This window comes from Dromaius novaehollandiae, chromosome 13, assembly GCF_036370855.1.
Source record: "Dromaius novaehollandiae isolate bDroNov1 chromosome 13, bDroNov1.hap1, whole genome shotgun sequence".
Taxonomy (NCBI): domain Eukaryota; kingdom Metazoa; phylum Chordata; class Aves; order Casuariiformes; family Dromaiidae; genus Dromaius; species Dromaius novaehollandiae.
In genome coordinates, this window is record NC_088110.1 from 9,159,933 (window position 1) to 9,175,050 (window position 15,118).

The following is a 15,118-nucleotide window of genomic DNA, read 5'->3' on the forward strand; positions in this document are numbered from 1 at the left end:
GGCCAATGGAGTATATCCTCGTTCCTATTGTCCTGGTAATCACCCATTGTTGTTTTAGCCTCGAAAGCCCTGCATATGTGCACACATACGCTGTGTACAGACCTCATGGAATATGCATAACGTATAGATTGGTGCATTTGTTATTAGGGTATTACAGCGTGTTCATTAGCCTCCAGCAGGCTAACTTGTTGCCACTGATGACATGGGAAGTAGTTAAGAAGCTCCTGGCAGCCCCTAATTTGTTCTTTGCTCAGCAGGTGTCCCAGGAAATTGGATCCCATGCATGGAGGGAGAGGCAGCAACTCCTCTCTTTAACTCAAAACTTCTGACTTATTACTGCTGTCCTAAAAATGTCATTCTACACCTAGGCGTGGGGTGGAGAGGCTGTAGGAAAAAAATAATTTGTATGTAAAAATGCACAAAAAATTAATTCCGCAAAATATATTGCTTCAATCAACTAAGAGGGTGCAATTTCCTGAATGAGGTTTCTCAGGGCTAATGGTTTGGGATTCCCACTCATTCGCCAGCCAACTGAGCCTGTGGCCGGTGCGCTGTGGTTGCACGTTCGTTCCCCGCTGCCCGCCCCAGCCGTGGAGACGCGCTGCAGGCTCGCGCCCTACTGCGGAAGCAGCCGGAGAAGCCGCTTGCCTTGCGGCAAGTGCTCCAGTCGGAGTTACTCTACGGGAAGGAGTAGGCATAAATGGCCCAATTTTTCTAAACTGCATGTCAAAAGATGTCTATTTAGATCGCATATTCCCGTGCGGTAATTGAGCACGCACATTAGACCCATAGCACCATAATCCTGCTTGGGGAATTGAGAGTTTTTGTAAGTGCACAGAAGTTTAGCATTAGTCTTTTATTTTTCTCATAACTTGGATGTCTGACTTGTCAACGTGCGTTTTAATTTCTACAAATGATTTCTTGGATTTTTGCCTGTCATGTTGCTCAAGTACATGCACCCCTGTCAATCTGAGTCCAAAACCCATTTTCCCTATTTGAATAAATGGTTCATGTAATTGCCTCTTCACACTATCTCCTGATTTCTGCAGCTAAGCCTCCCTGGTATGACTTTGTGACAGAGAAAATACACAACAGACTGTGCAAGGAAACCATTCTTTGTGGTAATGCCATTTTCCAGGATTCCTGATGAGAGACCAGTACAAAATATATTTTTCTCTTTGTCCTTCACTACCCCCAGTAACTATAGCTGTTTTGCCTATGGTTATTGTGAGTTTTATTTAAGGATGGAATTTCTTGAAAAAAGTTGATCTTTTTCTGGAAAAAAAACCCAGATTTCCCATTTTAATCTGTGTCTTTTTTTTCACTGTACAGGAATTTTTACTGCAATGGGTTAAATGTCATGAGCAATTTGATTATGGCTCAAGTACTCAATCATATTTTCAAGTATTCCATACTATCATTTGAATTTTTAAAGTTGAAATTAAAGTCCTTTAAAAGCAGGCTATTAATTAGAGAGTATATTTTCTGGTCCCAGAAAGCCCAGCCCAACTTGGTGTCTTGTTGGGGGTATGCAGGAAGGAAGGGACGCAGTTGAGGGAAGTTGAAGCACGTAACATGCTATATTCATGATCACACTTGCCTTATGCTACAGTGCAGTTTTCTCTAATCTCTTTTTGGTTATTAAACAGAAAAAGACCTATCAATGCATCAAGTGCCAGATGACCTTTGAGAATGAGAGAGAGATACAAATCCATGTCGCTAACCATATGATTGGTAAGACATTCTTTAAACTAGGCCACTCATGGGCTGCTTGTTTTTTGCTACTCTTTGAAATTCACTATTCTAATAACTTGTTAATATTCATGCTGTAATTTATTTTTTTTTATCTTTCAAGGAAAATGATTTTGATGTAATGATTCTTCACTTCAAAGCTTTTTAAATATGTGGTTATAAAAGTGTTACTGCTGAGCTTTTTTCCTTATCCTTTTGAGTCCTCATGTAGCATTTTCATTTATATTAAAATCAAACTTTTGACAGTATCTTCCATTTGATAGCATAAATTTCTCTCCATCCATGTAAAAAGTACTTGCCAGTTGTCAACCACTTAGGAGCAATTATGTTTCAATTTTGTATGTCATGACATTGAATAGATTTAACTGCTAGCATTTTCCCAGCTAAATGTGGTGAATTCCTGAGGAACATTGTCAAAACAAAACACTTAAAAAGTTATTTTGGTGTTTTTTTCTTTTTCCAACAATTCTGGACTTCAGAAAGTTCAACTTTTCAGATATTCAAGTGTTTTATAAAGCTGTTCTTGCTACCTTCTACTACAGTCAGTCCTGCTGTAGGAGTCTGTAGTAAAGTGCTGTTGTTATCTGATGGGTTGTATTTCTGTTGCAGCTGGATGATTGCTTTTCTGATGAATGCAAAGAAATGTTTTTCCTGTCTGTACAGATGTTATAAATATATGTGTTGGCCCAAGAGATCAGTTTACTTTGATGCATAGACCACGGAGGAGTTACTTACACATGCCACTGCAGGCATACGTTGTACGAGATCCTTCCAGGACCCTACCGCGCACTTTGTGTGTCTCACATGTTCGCGTGCAGCATTTATCTCCCATAAGCATAATGGTTTCCCTTCAACAATTTTACATTTAGGAAACTATTCTCCCGTCAGTGCATGTGTGTAACTCCTATTATCTTTGATGTGAATTATGCATAAATACCAGACAGGGAGAAATACAGACTGACACCGTCTTCTCCCCCCACTGCCAAATGAAAAATGTACATGTCAATCACAATAATTTTCATCCTAGAGCCAGGCAGGAGTTTCAAGTCAATGTCAAGTAGGTTAAGATGAAGATATCTAAAAATGTTTGCTTTTGTAGCAGGTGTTAATGTTATCTCTTGTTTGCAAGCTTGAAGAGTGAGATCCTTGTTAATTGGACCATAGTGATTTCATAGTGCTCCCCCCAGTTTTTTTTCTTTTTGTTTAAGAAGCCTGAAAGAAAGAAGTCCTTAGGCAAGCTTATCACTCTTTCGCCTTAAATTGTGATACAGTAGATAATCGATGATTTTTAAATATGTAGTACATGAAGTTCTGAATTAAGGTTCTGCTTGATTAGAGGTGAGAATTCTTGGTCCTTTTGGAGTGAAGTGATTTCTTCAATTTACTTCAGTTTCTTCAAATCATGTATGAAGATTATTTATGTATATTCCCAAATTAGTGTGATCTGGAATAATACATGATGGTATAGCTAACATCCCAAGTTTCAGTATTAGAGTTATTTCAAAAGGGCAGTGGTAGATGGAGGATGTGGAGAGAAGTGTGGTGCTGATCCTTGTGAAAATGGTACCTGTTATTTCCTTGGAACTGTGCATAAGTTATCGTACAAAATTGGAGGCCTGTATAAGTAAAAACGTGCGTATGGATGCAGTTCCATACACCTATGGTGTTGTAAATACCAGGATAAGAAAACATGTACTCATTCCATTTAGGGGCCACATGTTCACGTCTCTTTGCTGAGATTCAGGCTGACACCCTTCGTTACGTTCAAATCGTCTCTTTATGGTGGAGTTTAGGAGAGAGTGAACTGTAGAAGCCTCTAAAGGGGAACCAGGCTTCCTCCCACGCTGTGGGTCTCGGTCAGCCGCACGGGACACTCGGGCCCCTCTCCTTCAGCAAACGTGACTGGCTCCAAAAAGGTGCTGTCACTGAGTCTCCTCTTGGTATTTGCTCCTTGCTGGGGCGTACCGAAGCTGAGAGGAAGGACTAGATATGATGGTTCCTCTGCGAATAGATGCTGTGCAGATTTTTGGGATTCGTTTGCCTAGCACTGAGTCAGCGATATTCAGAAGGATGATAGACTGCCGGTCTGCCTTGCCCCTGCATCATTTGCTCAAAGCCCAGGAGCCTTCATCCCTCACACGGGCTGCAGGAGAGATGGCCGTGTGCCTCGTTATCACTAAGGCTGTTTTATCACTTATAAAATAATGGGTGCAAGAAGTTTCTGCTGCTGTGTCAGACCAAGCCTACTCGGATTGGCAGTGAGAGAAAGTGTGGAGTAACTCGTAGGTGTTTGTGCTGCCCAGATCCACGTCCTGGCAGTTACCTGATGCGGTCGTTGTCAGTTTAGGGTTCACCACGACCCGCAGGTGAGGCGGTTTTTGGTGTTCTGGTGTTACGAGGGGGCACCGAGACCCCAGCTTGCACGGACCCGTCCCGTGGGGCTTGCTTCCTCCCGCATGGCGCAGGGCTGGGCTCGTCCCAGCTAAGTTGTATCCATCTAAAATGAAGGTATCTGGTCTAACATATTGAGGCCCCATCTGGGAGAAGAAGGCACCTCCAGTGAACGGCTGATACCAATCTAAGAGAAGAGTTTGAGCAGGATAAGCATTTCCAGGGAGAGATTTTTATCTCCCTTTTGATTTTGGAGCGAGCCAAGGCAAGGAAGTTAGCCTCAACACCTAATTTTTAGGTAAAATTAATCCTTCCGTGCTTTTGACAATCCCAGACTTCTCAGCTGCACTTTCTTCTCATAACTGGAGAAACACAAAATCAATAATTGAAATATATCCTCAACACTTGCTAACAGTTTTATTTTGCGCAAATGGCTCTCAGCAGAGGAATCCCTGCTTAGAAACGATGACACCCCTTAAGCATCAGCGTCTGTAATGGGTTTAAAGAGTTCAGTTACTCCTGACACTGTAGTCTGTAAAAGTGCATGCGGTGAAGTTGGCCACGTCTCTGTCTTCAGCCTCGCGGCCATGCGGTCTGGAGTTGGGGGCCCCGCTCGTAACTGGAGGTAGGGCTGGTTTACTTTTTGCAGAGCAGTATGCAGGGAATTTTCAGCGCTACTCCCACACACTGCTTTGAAAAATTACCCTCTGCACTCTGGCCCTGCATATCCTGTGCAGAGCCGCAGCCGCACACGGTCCCGCGCGGCCCCCGGCGCGGCAGCAGCCCGGACGCGTCCCCGGAGGAGGCGCGCGGGGGAGGCTCGGCCTCGGCGCGCGGGGGCCTGTGGCAGGGCGGCGAGCGGCCGAGCAGAGCAGAGCTCGCTGGCGGGGGTTCGGCAGCCAGGATCTGCTCGGGAGTGCCTGCCGCGGGGCACCGCGGGCTGGGGGGGGTCTGCAGCCAGCGGCGGTCTTCGCCATGTTGCCCTGGCTGAGGCTTCTCTGAAACATGCCCGTTGGCATGGAAAGGGGGTTCAAAAAAAGAGGGAGCTCAGCGGAGCATGGCTGGTGCTGGCACGGGGCAAGGAGGCATCTCCGGCCAGGCGCCGGGCCGGGATGCTCGGGGCGCCCTGCCCGGGAGCAGCGTGCGCACGCGGGCCCGCGGGGGCTGCCGGCACATCGTCCGTCCGTCCGTCCCGTGGCGGCACCCCGTCCCGGCATGCTCGCTCCGACCTGGCCTCTTGTGCTGCTGTCCGGATAAACACCTCCGTGCTTGGTCTGGCGGGAAGGACCACGCTGAACAGCTGTGCCTGGGGGAACGGGGAGGGGTTTCCGAGCCTTGCCATAAGCTGCGGCGTGCCCTACGCCGGGTGTCACCAGGGCCCCGAGCATCCGAGCCGCCCTCCCTGCCCGTGGCCGCGCGGCCGTGTCCTGGAAAGGCTCTGCCACACCACAGCTGAAGCAGGAGGGGTGATATCCACGCACAACTACCTTCTTTCAGATGCATACAAATATTCTAAAAAAAAAATAACCAAAAATATATTTCTTATTGTTCTTAAGATGCCAAACTGCAATAATAACGACCGTAATCAATTTTTTTAAAAGCAGCAATTCAGAAAGCTGATTTTATGTGCCAAAGAATTAGTAGCTGATACCTACCAGTGCCGCTGCGATGAAACCCAAGGAGTGGCTAAGGGGCGGAGGTAGCATTCAAAGTCAGGCATGGAACAACATATTCCTTATTACGCCATGCTTTTCTGTTTAAGAATTGAAGCTAAGAGCTTTGTCTTTGAATTGCAGAAGTCACAGTTTTCCTAAATTCGGATGCTAACCGATTGCCGGTGTTCAGGCGCCGGGAGGGCTGTGGCGGGGCGATGGGGCCGGGAGCGCTGCTGTGGCTGTGGGCGAGGAGCCCGTCGCAGACCTGGTGCTCGCCTGCATTTGGTAAAACTCCCTTTTCCTTGTGTGGTTTGTTTAACACCATTCCTGAATTCTGATTGATTTAAAGTTTAAGGGTGCCGCTTGGTAAATACATTCCCTTCCATTAAGCTGCTGTCATGACATTGTGTCCTGAGACAAAACTGTTTAATTCTTGAGGGAAACTCTTCAGGCCTAAGCGCTCGTGTTAGTTAAAGTGTATACGTGGTAGCAATGATGATGACATTGTAAAGCACTACCTTGGTAATAGCTTTCAGGCATTAAGGCAAATAGAAGTGTGCCAGATTGTTTTTGAAGCATTAGATGCAAATTATCAACAGGAACATATTTCTGGACTCAACAGCTGAATGTGTGAATTAATTACAGTCACATTAAGAACTCAAAAATATTTTTTTAACTTTGATGTTTGTAAAGCATATTCCAAGTAATTGCTCTTTTAATGCAGAAACGAAGGTACAGCCTTCATATATTTGCCCAGTGCTTGCTTAAATATCCAATGCTTTGTGGACTTGCTTTAATTAACAATATGCACTCGAATTTCGTTTTGCAGTGGCTGGCTATTGTGAAAGACTAATATTAAGGGAAAAAGCTAAGTGTGCTTACCTTTACAGCCGAACCACATACGTGGTGTTGCACAGGCGCGCGGGGGCCGTGAGGCTGCGGCGCCTGCGCCCGGCTTGTCTGCAGTCCCGCAGGCCCCGCGGCGGGAGGCTTCGCCCCAGCGGCGCTTTTGGCCGGATCCGGTTCTTGGACGGAGGGAGGTGCTTATGTCAATAGCTCCTAATGTTATTTTGTCCTACTTTAAGCCCTGGATTTGTGTTTTTGTGTTAATTATTTTTAGCATGAAGGACTTGTGCACACATTTAAATAACATAGTGATGAGTGTAGCATATAAAAGGCTAGAAATGTTCCCTTTTAACAGCTACACTTTTTAACAGAGCAGTTACCCTGAAAGCCAAATTACCGTTGTTAACAGATAGAGGAAGCTGCTTTTACGTCAGTACAAACAATATTGGCCCTTGATAGAATCCAGGACTTAACTGGTTTCTTACTTTAAAACTAGTTTTATAACACTACACTTTTACTGTTTGTTCCTTTCTCAGACCTGGAAATTTCATTACCCAAAATGTAAATTTTATCCAGACAAACCGTGTGGATGTGGCCTCCTGCAATTGTTATGTAGGCATATTTGTTCGTACTCCGTTTCATGAGAATGTATTTTGTTTTGCTCGTTTATCTAACAGGAAAGAAATAGCTTTTCCCGTAATGTATTCATTCACATTTTCCTTTTGCATTTTTCATTTCATTTACAACTTGGATAATAGTAGTTCAGTTTTCACTGACATTTTTATAGCTGCTATGACAACATTCCTGTTTTGCATGATACATCCATAATCGGCTATGATCACAGCTTTACATTGCTTTCATTCTTGCTTAACTGTGTTAAGATTCCTTACAGCCTCCAAACTCAATTTTCATATGCAGTTGTGATTACACCTGTTTAAACATTTTCCTGGTAGTTTCATATTTATTCATAAAGGGAGCAGTTGATAAAACACCTTTTCTGTAATCAGTCGGAGTTTTAAGTGTGATGTTTCTTCAAAGTTATCATTAGCAAGCCCCTCCACCTACTCACAGCCTTTCAGCATCAGTTAGCCAGTGTGGCAGAAAATGCTGCTTTCCAGCAAACTTTGCCCTCAGTAGCTGTAATTTTTCTGAATGTGTAACTTGTTCTTCGTTTTTGTTAATGCTATTAGCTTTGAAAACTGTTGTATTTCTGTATTTTTATTTAAGAGCCCGCAGAGATGCCTTCTGCCTGTTTCTCAGATATGTTGCATGTGTGTGGCCATGTCTCTCTGCATGCAAGTTCACAAACAAATTTCTTGGCCCTTCTTTGCTCATCTTGACTCTGGAAAAGCAAGGAGGCTCTCGCCATGTGGGCTGTCCGCTCTCCCTGCGGAGGGCAAAGTGACTCGGCTCCTTCCCAGCGGAGCGGTCAGCCCCCCCTCTGCTTCCTCCTTCGGAGAGGAAACGCCAGAATATTTTGGCAGGGGGGACGGGACCCTTGGTCCTGTCTAGGCCTATTCTTCAGACCTTGTGTAAAACAATGTTGTACGGAAGTTGTCTTCTCCTCGTGTGAATTCTGGGACTAATCTCTGTACCAGTTCTGCCTTAAAATCTAGGTGTTTATTATGATTCCTTCACGGGAACTATTAAGAGAGAACGTTTTTCTGTGGAGAAGGTAGATGTTACCCCTGTTTCTTCCTTATTTGCCAGACAAACTGCTCAGTTTGGAAGCATCGGGTACCGGCCTTGTCTGTGCTGAGCGACAGCAAGGTTGGCGCCTTTTGGTGAAAGGTGGCCAAAACATGAAAAATGAAGAAGGAACCCAGGAATGAATGTGTGGTGAAACTGGAAAAACCCATACCGGGTTAGTTAGAATTAGCTTGGACAGATTTATAAATTTGTCTTTTTACCTCTTTAGGAAAGCCTGGACAATGTTCCAGACTGTTTCCAGTCATAGGAAAATGGGAAAAGAACGTACATAGTATTAGTGAACTATAATTAAATTCCTTTTCTACTAATAAAATCCTGAATTTCAGTTTTTGTGAACGTCTGGTTCCATATTCATCACTTCTGAACACTGGACCTAAAATGTTTCCTTTTCTTCTTTTTATGATGAAATAACACTCTGCTTTTGAATAAGTGAGGGAACTGGCTTACATATGCTGAACCCTAACTATGCAGTTATCAGAGAAAAATGGCTTGTCTAGAAGTTAAAGGTCCAGATTTGTTCCTCCTGTTACTTGGTTGACTTCAGAGACAGTTCGCCTGTTGCCTTTAATTACATTTCAAACTAAATGGCATCCCTAACCTTAGGGAAAATTTAATCTAGTCTCTTACAGTAAGAGGTTACCAACTGACGTGGTCCTTAAAACAAATTTATTTCTGTTTTGTCATAGCTGGCAAGCAAGTCAAATCAAACGCAGCCTTCCCTGCATGTTTCTGCCTCTTTAGGGCACGAGTACCTTTTTTTTATTATTATTTGTAGAGGGAAACTTTTCTACAGTCAGGTTCCTTAAAAGCAATTCAGACAAATGAAGGTCCTTTAAATTTTTAAATACTTCTACCTTTCTTCAGCGCTTCAAGGCTCATGGCACAGGTAAAGCCTTTGTGTAAACGGTCTCTGTTGTTTGCACCAGATGCACTTGCTTGCTTTCTTCTATATGAGTATTTTTGTCACAAATTCCTTTTGGGTCAATTTATTAGTAATTTTTGATGGCTTTGGGCCTCTGTAAGAATCAGAAGATCTTCAATTGAATGTTCTCCTTTCTGGCAGCAGAGGAGATTACGCAGATCTTCACTTCTAGTTTTGACTTGGCAGATTCAGGGTGTGCCTTTCTTTAAATTAGCTTCTTTAATTAAAACCCAGTCCCCGAACTCACCGTTTTGGTGACAGCCGTAGCCCGCGTGGGTCTTCGCCGTGAGCTCGGGGCAGGAGGGTTCCGTCGTCCCTGTCCGACTTCCCCGCAGCGACGGCGAAGGTTACAGAGGGGCAGTGCCGCCGGGCTGCCGTGGTCAGGCTGCAGCGAGGCGAAGATGCTTTCTGTAATTGTCAGTGGAAATACTGATCTTTTCCTTGCAAGAAATGATGATTTTATAAATCAAAAAACGTTCTTCCCCCTAAACAGAAAAAATAAAGAAAGAAACCGCATGTATGACTGCCATGGTCTTCACGAAGACTGAGCCCCACAGCAGCTCAGAAGGCCTCGCTGGGTACGATGTTTTCCGTAGTCTTCCTCTTTGCCAGTGCACTCGCTCCTGCCTCTCCTCCGCTTTGCGCTTCGTGCTTGTGCTGCTGGCACCCGCCCGGGGCAGGTGGGGCGAACGGGGTGCTGCCGGCGGCGAGGAGCTGAGCCTTCCACCTCCGCTCCCTGCCAGCGCCGGCCGGGGCCAGCTCAGCCGGGCGATGCCTCCTTCTGCACCCCTCGCGCTGGCGGGGAGGGGCCGGGGGGAGACGTCGGCGCGGGTAGGGAGCGCACCACACGCTACTGGTGTGTATAAATCACCGTGTCGGTAAATCGTGGTGCGCTGGGCATTTCACCCTGCCTTCGGACACGCTCCATCCGTTCTGCTCTGACGAGTGGTCACCGGCCCTGGGGAATAGGCGAGTCCGACCAATGTCGTCTGCATAGCTGTGAAATGCTCTGATTTTACGAGGAGAATATCTTACTCAGTATTTGCAGGCAGGATTTTTAGCGTGGTTCAACCTAGGCAGATCCACTGGATTTAGGTTTTCCTCCAGGTAGAGCCTGGGTATGGCAAAGGGTGGACATCAGCCAGCACCAGTGCTCTGTTGTTCTGTGTTGCACCTATCAGCTACCACGTATCACGGACGTACAGACATATATTTCTTAAATCCTTAACTGTGAACTATATGCAGGAATAAGTATTGGCAAGAAAAGTTAAATGCTGAAACGTCATCCAATGAACAGTAACTAAATCAAGCTGGGCAGGGTATGGGTAGCTGAAGTTGAAGGTAAGAACAAACTCCAGGGACATTTGCTATTTTCTTAACTTTCTAGTTAAAAATTTACCTTAAAAACGGGGGGGGGGGAGGGACAGAGGAACATTTTACATTCAGATCTAGCATTTATGCTTGAAATGTAGGATTTGAAAGAACAGAAAAAGGTAAAGCTAAACAAAAATACCCTTCACTTTTAAAATCTTTCGAAATATTTAAGAGCTGTGCCTCCACTTACAGAAGAATACCAATGGAGAAGAGAATATGCTTTTGGAGACTAATTCTAATGTGCCAGAGACAAAGATTAACAGTGTCTGTATTGTACCTGAACAGTGAACTTTCAAGGAAAGGGGAATTTAAATTATGAGATGTTAGTTTCTAGATTAGTTTAGTTTATATTTGCATTTGAAAATCTGGTGGGAGAATCTTGGGTTTTTTTTAATCTAAGCCTTTTTAAGCTCTATCTCCTTTGACTTAGTTCAACAAAGAAAATTAAAAAATCATAAAATGAAAAAGCAATTTATAGTTTTTTTCTTCTATTGGTTTTGTAATAACAGTAATGCAAAAATAATGCCCTGAACTTTAAGCCAATCAACTTCTAAAAATTTTTCTTTGTCTCTTAAAAAGAATTGCATAGTGTAAAACCTATTAGTTATGCATAAACCCAATACTGCAAAAATACTTCTGTATTGGAAGATTTTCCTCACGTTTCCATTGAGGCTTATTAGGATGTATTCTGCAAATGTGGTAAGCGTTAACAGCCAGTTCAGGGCATCCGATGCCCAGGTGCGGGTGAAGGGGGCATTTGGAGCCACCCCCCTCTTTGATCCTGGGTGATTTCCATGCATGAGGATGGAGCTCCAAGCGCCGAAGGCACTCTCTGGAGTTGATGCAGGGAAAACTCACTAGGTATTTTCTTAACAACCTGTTTTGAAACTGAAATGTGCAGTTGCTTGTAAATGCTTTGCTGCTAGTCTGTTTGAGATGGTGAAGGGTAGCGGCTCTGGAGGTCAGTGCGGACATTTTCTGTAAACAACTGACTACCGAGTGCTTTGTGCTTTGTGCGCTGGTAGTCCCTGCAATCTAAATATTGCTGTGCAATTTTAAAGAAAATGTATGTTTGCCATGCAGTTGAGGCAGCCGGATTTCAAGCGATGCAGAGGTGTGGGGCAGTTACGTCTGGAGCGATGCCATAACGCTCTTTGGTCGCTAACACCTGAAAACACTAGGATTTGATTTTCCTTTCGGTGGAAATACCACTAGACCATAAATGTAGAAGGTCTAATTATATCTATCTTGCATCTTTATTCCTGTTGAAGCATGACGTACTAGGAAAAGAACTCTTGAGACCCAAAATACATGTATTAAATGGCCTGGTCAAAGAGTTTTCCCATTTTCCTAGGGCTTAAACTGGGGAAGTGGCTGCCATTTGCAGGCTGGCACCGGAGTGAAAGCACATCATTGTATACGTTTTCTTTGGACAGCTGTATAAAAATGGCAACACACTGTGAAATCCATTAACAGCAAAACATGTTAAATTCAGCAAAATGCATCTCATGTGGAACACTGAATAAGAAATTATAGTCTGAGTTTTACTAGTTGGTTATCAGAGTCTGTCCTGAATGAATAAAATCGTGCTTTTTCTGTGTGCCTGCCCGCGGTGACGGCGAGCGGGTCGTGCCCCCGGCACACCCCGGTGAACGTGTGCCCCCAGAACCCGCGGCGAGGCTTCGTCACGCACCTGGTCTGAGCACCCACGCGCAGCCCGGGGCGGCAGCCCTCGCTCGCACGACCGGCTCCTGTTTGCATGTCTGGTCCCGCTTGCGTTGCTTGAGCGGTTCAGAAACGTTTCTGGGAGTGAGTTTTGCGGGCTGCAGGAGCGAGAGCAGGTCGATCCCTCGCCCCCGCGCCGCTGCCGTGCCCGTCCCGGTTCACGGGTCCGTCGGCGTCCGTGGCATTGCCGCGGGCCAGCTTGGCTCGGCGCGTCCGGAGGCTCTGCAGGGTTAATTGCGGTCTGAGAGGGAAAAGCAAGGAGCATTTAAAAATGCAGAAAAAGTCTCGCTAAGTATTTTGCATGTTTCCGCAGTTCGTGCTGTTTAACTATGAGCTGTTGCTCGTGGCGATAGGATGCCATTAAGTATTCTGACGGAGAAGGAGAAAAATGAGTTTACTCTTGCTCGGCAGAAAATGAAACAGCCATGTTAACTTTAGCTCTAATCATGAGATTAAAAGTCTAAAGGGAAATAATACCATTTCCAGGCCTCGGAGCCAGCACCGGTGACCTTTGGAGAGCTTTGACTCGAGCAGCCTGATGACTTCGCGCGCAGGAGACGCGCGAGCAGCCGTGCCCTCGCCAAGGCGGGCGCGTGGCGGGACGCGGGCGAGCGCGGGCCTTGGGGCGTCCGGGCGGGCCACGCGCGTTTGGGCGCCCGCGGCGGGCAAGGGAGGCCGGGCGGGCTCCTCCTGCGAGGTCCCGCGCGCGGCGCTCAGCCGAGGCCGGAGCCATCCCGCCATCCGTCCTCCGCAGCCATCGGCAGATAAAAGCCATGACGTTGGGGACCGTAAAGAGGGAGCCAAATTATATTTATAATATTAAAGTGAGTGCGTTTGTGGTTTTGCCGTTCTCCAGGGTTTTTCGTAAGTAGAAAAACATGAATTAGCATTTTCCATTTCCATATATTGACTGGAAAAATAGCCTGCTCTCAATTAAGACCTATAGCTTTTGGGATGTATGCAACAATTTTATAAAATATTTACAGCCAAATTTGCATTTTACATGGTATTACAGTTTTTCTTGTGTTTAGTAGAAAGGACTTAGGCCTAAGAGAGGAAATTCATTCCGGGTACCAAAAGGGAAATAAATCTAAAATTAGATTGTTAATATTCACGAGCAGAAACGTCCAGTGCTGGCTGTTACCTCCCGTCATTATCTAAGGTCACTTTCCCCGAGCGCTGTTTGTTAGCCCGTCTTTAAGGACCGGGTTCCCTATGCAGATCTATTGCTATCCCTTTAAAACAGGCGTTGGACGAGATTGTAGCTTTGTGCTAGACAGATAAGTAGAGCATTTTTTTTCCGAATGTAAATGCGCACTGTAAAGAACATAGCTATTTCCTGGATAATTTGCAGTTGTATATTTTATGTTAATTTCACCGAAAATATTGCACCCCTGCCAGGTTTAGTAGAGGCTCACTGTGATATGAATAATTTCTAGCGAATCATTTTTTTTTCTTCATTTAAGATTTGGCACCTTTTTAAGATTTTAATAATAGCAACAAGGAGGAAGATTTAGAACAAGTGAAACATTAGAGCCAAAGAAATTCACATTGAGAGCTAATGTAAAATAGCAAGAATAATTACATGGAAAACAGTTTCCACAGATGTTTTTCCTTGTAATGTAATAACTATTTACTAAACTGTTTGTTTTAGGCCCTCGGTTTACAATAAAATATTTATACAGGCTCCGCTGTAATAAAAAAATATTGACAAAATACTATAGAGATTTTTAAAAGACAGTCGGCATTTCTCTGTCTGGCAAGTGCGTGCAGCAAAAGCGGCGCGAGCCTGCGAGCCCGTGGGCCGGGGCTGCCGGCCGCGTGCCTCCCCGCGCGGGGAGCTGCGTTCGCGTGGAAGCTGACGCGAAAGGCTGTGGAAAAGTGCTTTTCCACTTCATTTCAGCAAGAGAAAGCTGAGTCCGTTCCTGAAATATTATCTAGTGAAGTTGTGTCTTGTCTAAGCAGAACGTGGCTTGGAGCGCGTTTGAAGTTCAAGATGCCAAAATCCTGAATGTTGTTCTTAAAAAAGCGCGGGGTGCAGTGAGTTCGCTGGAGTGCTGCAGAGGGAATGTGTCCGCCTATTGCTTTACACCGACGGGCTGCAGTTATAGTACAGTTAATTCAGAAAGTTCATCACGTGCCCTTACAGGGTGCACGCGTTGTTGCACAGGGAATATCCAGGTCTAGGTGGATCCAGCAGTATCATAGCAGATAATACTAAAAAGTCAACAGATTCTACTTTCCGCACATAATCTTAAAACTCATGCTTTGCTATTCATTAATATATACATGAAACTAGTTTCAGGTGTCTATGCCCTTACATTTTAAAATCTTTAAGTATTGCATAAGGGGGTTGGGCTCCTCCGGTTCCGTAATGAGGGGTTTTTCCTTCAGAGGCGGTTGCACATCTTCTGCGGGGCGCCTGCCACTTAGCTGGCACACAGCGATTTCAGAGAGGCCTCCAGGAGGAAAAGGCAGGATTCCCGTGTAATTCTGCGCGGATAGGCCACACGGTCTGCTGGCGTCTGACCCGCACCGACACGTCGGAGGAACCCGGAGTCTGACCTGCGGGCAGAGCCCGCCTGGCTGGGACCAGATACCCGGCGCCGGGGAAGGAGGAAGGCTGCGCTGTCGAGATCTGAATCCATATTTAGCAGTTCAGGCTCTACTTTCAAGTAGACAATTCCCTCGAGTTTCCACGCTAGTAAGTTGTGAGCTTTATCATTACAGAGGGAGCAGGGTA

At 45.3% G+C, this 15,118-nt stretch overlaps 1 protein-coding gene across 6 annotated transcripts in view; it reads left to right on the plus strand.

Annotated features, from left to right (window-relative positions):
* The window catches only part of ZNF423 (zinc finger protein 423), a 219,717-nt gene that overhangs the window by 130,437 nt on the left and 74,162 nt on the right, over positions 1 to 15,118 (plus strand). For all 6 annotated transcript variants that reach the window (XM_064519577.1, XM_064519574.1, XM_064519575.1 and 3 more), the window contains one exon: positions 1,650 to 1,734. In XM_064519577.1, coding sequence (XP_064375647.1) covers positions 1,650 to 1,734 — 85 coding nt within the window. The remainder of the gene's footprint in view (positions 1 to 1,649; positions 1,735 to 15,118) is intronic.